We start from the raw sequence: 6,315 nt of genomic DNA, 5'->3' as shown, positions 1-6,315 counted from the left end.
TTGTAAAAGTACCGAGGCTGTGGTAATTATGTAACCTTGTGTCACTATGAAGTTTGACTCTAGTTGTAAGCCATTTTTGACATATCATTGGAAGTTTCAAGGTGATTTGCATAGTAAACATAAATAACACTTTAGAATTTGTGCTTAAATAATGTCTTAGAATTTATCATTTCTGTATGTGAGCTGTATTTTCACATAAGTTATATTATAGAGCAGTGTTTCAGAACAGTAATAACAGTTGATAGATATATTTTTTATGATTAGTATAGAGGTAAATTTTGGTCAAAATATAAAGAGGGAATCGGAAAGAATTTTAATTATGGCACTTCTGTCTCTGAATGGTTTCTTCAAATTTATTCCCATATTTTTCATTCAGGAATGGACGAAGATGAGGAGGAAGTGGTACCCCTGCCTAATGTAAATGCTGCCATCCTAAAGAAGGTGATCCAGTGGTGCACATACCACAAGGACGACCCTCCACTCCCTGACGATGACGACAATAAAGAAAAGCGAACAGATGACATCTCCTCCTGGGATGCAGATTTCTTGAAGGTATTTTCAAGGCCATAGCTCGTTGTTTTGTGTCTGACACAATGGTAGCCACATATGATGAAAATGCGTCTAATATTCTTCACACTTGATGTGCTATTCTCTTTTTCTCCATTCTGTTACTGGATTTTCCTTCAATGTCTTCATGCTCTTCCCATAACCTGTCTTTTTTCCTCCATTTACCCTTTTTTTTTTCACTCCCTCTACCGCATTCACTTCTTTCTCCCTTGCCCCTTCCTTCTTCCCCTTGCTTCCCCCTTCCTATTCCACTTTCTTCATTTCTACCTCCCTCCCTTCCTCTATTTTTACCTCCCTCCCTTCCTCTCCCTCTGTATCTCTCTGCTCAACAAGAATATATGAAAACCTGTCATCAAAAACCTTTCTCCTTCTATCTCTTGCCAGGTTGACCAAGGCACACTGTTCGAGTTGATCCTGGCTGCAAACTACCTTGACATCAAGGGCTTGTTGGATGTGACATGCAAGACCGTAGCCAATATGATCAAGGGAAAGACGCCTGATGAGATCCGCAAGACCTTTAACATCAAGAACGACTTCACACCCTCTGAGGAGGAACAGGTGCGCAAGGAGAACGAGTGGTGCGAGGAGAAGTAGAAAGGAAATGATAGATCCAGAGGTGTTTATAGAGAAAGTGGATTACATATAGTGAAGAGACTTTGAAAGAAAAGAACAGGAAAAGAAAAATTTTATGCCAATTCTATAACCGGGATATTTTATGGAAATTCTTTTTTTTGCCAGAATGTAAGGATTCTTTATTTATTCCTTATTTTACAACACTCTTTAATTAAGTGTAGACCTGTGAGAGTAGAGGTTATTTTTCTCTTCCTTGTTATGCATTGATCTCTTTGAGATAGCATATATATTGATCTAATCATGTGGTTTACTGATGTTATTATAGATTTACCATTAGGTCAGTGTAAGGGCTCATCATGTGGTACTTTAAAGCATTGTATCTTTTGATATATATTACTTGAGGAGATTATGATGTCAAAGAGAGATGAATGATTATTGTTTTATTCTTTTCAACATTGTTACCTCATTATAGACTAATTTGGTAAAGTTGATTGTCCATTGTTTTATTTTTGTGTAATTTTTCTCCTCAACGTGTTGCATCTACTTCGTTTTGCTTGAGCAGGAAAACTGTAGCTCAAACACTTTGTATCAGATGATCTGCAATGCTATTAAACCTGTTTAACAGTTTTATATCTTTATGTTGACCAAATAACTGTTGAGGAATATGTCAGTTTCAGTAAATGACATTTCCCATTTCAATTTTCAATAAAACCCTCATATTTTCTAGTCCTCTTTTAACCTCCAAACAACACATGCACAGCAAATGCTACTTTACAAATTATCATCCTGATTCATGATATAATTAGTATGTAAATGTTATTGATATTTGAGTGTGGCAAAGGTATTGTGAAAGAGACCTACTATTTTAGTGTATAAGCTGATTATCCGTTTTTAAACATTTTGCTGTATACAGGATATTTCTGTGACCTCACATGCAAACATTGTTCTTAAGCAAAACATTGATCAACACTTATACTTTGATTACAACACAGCATCTTTGCACAAGTGTTTTCAAATCTGAACCAGTACAGTTTTCAGGGATTTGTGTAGTTCAAATGTTTTTTTTATTTTCATACAAAGCTGCTGTTCACATTAGTGTTATATTAATTTTATTTCTCATAGTAAAGACTAGCTTCTGAGATTACAGGCAGCTAAACCTACTTTCTTTCAAGAGTGGGGAAAACATGCTTTGTAATAGATAAGAAAAAATTAAGTAGATCAGCTTCATTCTATCTTAAAGAACAGTACAACAACGTGACCTGCCCTTCCAATGTTTAAAGGAATATGATTTGTGGAAAAGTGACTTTGAAAATTTAATACAAAATACTTCATAAAATTGCAAGTATCAAAGGATTTATAGCATAGAAGGTACTCATGAAATAAAGTAAGGGAAACGTTTACACTCTTTGTAAGAAAGTGGAAAAATGTTGAGTGTGTCGGTAACTGCACACTTTAGCAGCTGTCTGGCCTTTTGTAGGATTTGGAAGATCTCATACCATTGTTTATTTCTTGAAAAATTTCTGCCCCACCAACATCTAAGATCATTCGCGGCATGTTCAAAGTATAGCAATAGGGTGAGCCTTGGGGGCAAAGCTCCCAGGTAAGAAAAGGTCATATAGCATATGAAAAAGTATTGTGGCAAAAAGGTTAAAAAATTAACAATTAGGACAAAATATATTTGATGTCAAAGGTTGTTGAGCACTGTAAGTTAGTATGGTTGTAAAGAGGGTAGAGAGGGAATAGCAAATGGAGTATGAAGGCCATTCAGGACTGACACAGAACCAGCCTTTCATCCTTTCAGCATAGCTCTCACACTTAAGGATGTGGACAGAAGAAGAGAAGAAAAAAGAAAGACGAAGAAGAAAAGACCATGCAAAATTAGTTGAGGCAAGGGCTAAGGTCCAAGGCAGAGGTGAACCCCTACATTGGGCGTCAGTCCTTGTCTTGTAAGCTCCATCACAACGACAAAGAGCATGAGATTGGGGGGGTACCATCATTTAGGATGTGATATCACCTGCTGTCTGTAATTTTTCTTCTTGACAGTAGGGTAAATGAGACTCAAACAGAATAGGAAACCAACATAAATGTGAGCAAAGACCAGTTATAATGAAATAGAGCAGATATTCAGGATAAGACAACTTGACTTTGCTTTGTAGCTGATAGAACTTTAGCTTCAGCATTTTTGTGCTTGGAATTATCTTTATACACAGTATAACAGTGAAGTTACTCCTTCAGCTCCCCATATTTATCCTAGAACTAGAGATTTGCAGAGAAAGAAGCTCCATAAGGTGCATGAGTTTTCTCTCTCACTCACACTCTCACTCTCTCACTCACTCATTCACTCTTTCACTTTCTCTCACTCTCATTTTAGTATTCCCATTTATTAAATTAAATTGCAGATTCTGTTACAATAACAGATGGCATCAGGAAAAGAGAGCTTGCTGTTGGTTAAGCAGATATGCCTACAAAAAACAGGGATCTGTGGGAAAATTGACTTAAACAAAGGGGGTCCTATGCTAAAATAAACAAAATGGAGCCATGGAGGTGAAAGTTTTTGTAACCATTATTCTAAATGACAACATACCCATTTTCCTCTGCATAGTATCCTATCCTCTAGTTTTCTCTTTCTGATTCTAATCTCATTGTTATAAATCTTGAAGATGATTGAAGAAACATTGAACTTGCCACATATCCAGATGCTAAATTCCATGAAAAGATTGAATTATTTTTCTTCCAATCTATTCATTTTTGCCAACACATTTTAGATCCTGCATGATAGTAGAATGCAGTATATTTTGGAGTATGTTTTCCCTATCTGGAATTGGACATGAAAGTTGACAGAAATAAAAGGTATTTTGGCTAATAAATGCATCATATGTTTTTGGCAATAAGCCTTTCAAGTTCTTTTTATTTCATTTTTTATCAATGTTCTTATTTTTTGCCAAACAGCTATCCTTTGAAAAAATCAAGTCTTCCAGTAAATTGGAAACTGAAAATGCCAGTTCTATGTTGGATTTCAGTAGCTGTAGTTGAAGCTTCTTAACCCACTGGCTGAAAGTTTAAGTACTATCCACTGTACTTTTTAGTGAATTTTGTTGCACACAAATAGGTCCACAAATTCTCAGCCACCAAGGAGTCAATTAGTAGGCTTGAGTGACCACACCTGATGTTCCCCATACCTTAAATTTGCTGTTTTTTTAATTTTAATGTTGAATCTTTTATTATTATTATTGAAATTTTTATTAAAATGTCATCAAAATACTAATAAAAATGAAGATTATAACATGCTTCAAAGAATCTTGCCAAAAATCAAGGAAATGGATAAACAGGTGAAATAGGTAGGACTAATAACTGACTCCTTGTGGGGCCATTTCTGTGTAAAAACAATTAATAAATCAAAATTACAATGGGAATGGTATGTTTTCATTGTATCAGAAGCCATTTGGTTAAGCACTGGACAATGATAAGGTCATTTGATCTTGGCCAATAAGCTTATAAGAACAATGACAGAAAAAAAAGTTTTAAACTATTCAACGATTGTTCTGTAACCAAAAAGTTTTAGAGATAATCCCTAAGGGGGCTGTGCCTACCCATTTTTTTATTTTTTTATTCTAAGCTTTGGTACAGTGCCAGACAAAAGTAATGTCATGAATTGAAGCTAAAAAATGTCTTACCTTATACAAAAAGTGTGATATTATGCAGATATTCAAAATGGAGTTTGAAATAAGTTTGACAAGAGTTTTTTGACTGTGAATATACAATCCTACTTACACTACCCATGGTTCAGCTGAATATAAAAACTATTTATGATAAATGTTATTAATCCCAATTTTTTTCATTTTCTTTATTGTTTGTTTATCTCTTTTACTATGTCTCAGTTTTTTACATATAAGTTTGAAAATCAGTCTCCAAGGATGCCAAGTCTTTTGACATGGTTTAAAGATTCTTTCTTTAAGATTTAGTTTTAATTCCATTTGTTACAATGGATATTCTTTGCTGTGACACTGTCTGTTTTATTTTGCCCAAATCTCCCCCTTTGTGCAAGGAATGGCCGGGGTTACCATTCACTGGCTGGGCGTGGGATTGAACACAGGTCCGCAAGAGTGCTAGTCCAGCATGTTACCGCTGTCTGAATGTCTGACATCTTTCATCGTTATTTTTCAATACCGCTTTTCTCATTAATATCTGTGCTCTATTTAAAAAGTGTATGCATGATGAAACAAATGAGATGGACTGGTAAAGACAAAATAATAATAATAATAAATAAACATACCTTTTTATGCACACAAGATGGTATCTACTGTCGATATGATCCTCCCCAATACCTTGCTCATTATTGTAATGAGGGGGCTAAGGAAATGGAGACAAGTCCAGTATTGGAGATCACCCCTACCTTGGACCTCAGCCCTCACCTCAAATAATTTTGCATCATATTTTCTTCTCTTTTTCGTTCTCTTCTGACCGCTTCCTAAGGTGTGAGAGCCATGCTGAAAGGATGAAAGGCTGGCTTTGTGTCAGAATGGCCACTGGGAGCTCTTACCCCTTATGGGTACCCTGAGGGGTAGACAATTTCTCTTGCCCATTAATTTTAGGCTTATTTTCATATTTTTTGAAAATTTTCTGCAGCATCACCATCTAAGATCATTCACAGTGTATTCAAAATATTAGTGAGAGGATCAGGCTTGGGGACAAAGCCCCTGGATAAGGAAGCTTTTTTGGTTCATAAGGCATGTTTATGGATTCTTAGAACAGTTAATGGTCAAAACAATTAAATGCACCAACATCACAGGTCATACAGCACTATGATAGAGTATTGAGGTAAAAGGGTTAAAAATAAGTTAACAATTAGGACAAAATAAGTTAGATGTCAAAGGTTGTAGAGCACCGTAGGTTAGTATGCTAGTGAAAAGGATGAAAAGGGATGAACAAACCGAGTGCAAAGACCGTTCACGACAAACCCAAAGCCAACCTTTCAGTATATTTCTCACACTTTTGGATGGTGACACAAGAAGGGGATGAAGAGAAGGGAAAGGAAATGTGGTTAAGAAAAGATCATGCAAAATTAGTTAAGTTGAGGGCTGAGGTCCAAGGTATGGGTTATCCCCTACAATGGGCTTCAGTCTTTATTTCCTAAGCCCCCCACAACAACGAGCACAGGATTGAGTGGGATTTCAG

General features: G+C 35.9%; 1 protein-coding gene across 4 annotated transcripts in view; it reads left to right on the top strand.

The window, feature by feature from the left end:
- Positions 1–1,863, top strand: part of SkpA (SKP1-related A) — a 9,080-nt gene extending 7,217 nt beyond the window's left edge. For all 4 annotated transcript variants that reach the window (XM_027363906.2, XM_027363907.2, XM_027363908.2 and 1 more), the window contains exons 3-4: positions 377–552; positions 952–1,863. In XM_027363906.2, the coding sequence (XP_027219707.1) occupies positions 377–552; positions 952–1,161 (386 nt within the window). In that variant the 3' untranslated portion in view covers positions 1,162–1,863. The remainder of the gene's footprint in view (positions 1–376; positions 553–951) is intronic.
- Positions 1,864–6,315: the final 4,452 nt, after the last annotated feature.

The sequence above is a fragment of the Penaeus vannamei genome, chromosome 21, assembly GCF_042767895.1.
Source record: "Penaeus vannamei isolate JL-2024 chromosome 21, ASM4276789v1, whole genome shotgun sequence".
Classification (NCBI taxonomy): Eukaryota; Metazoa; Arthropoda; class Malacostraca; order Decapoda; family Penaeidae; genus Penaeus; species Penaeus vannamei.
This window is presented reverse-complemented; position numbering and strand designations above follow the sequence as displayed.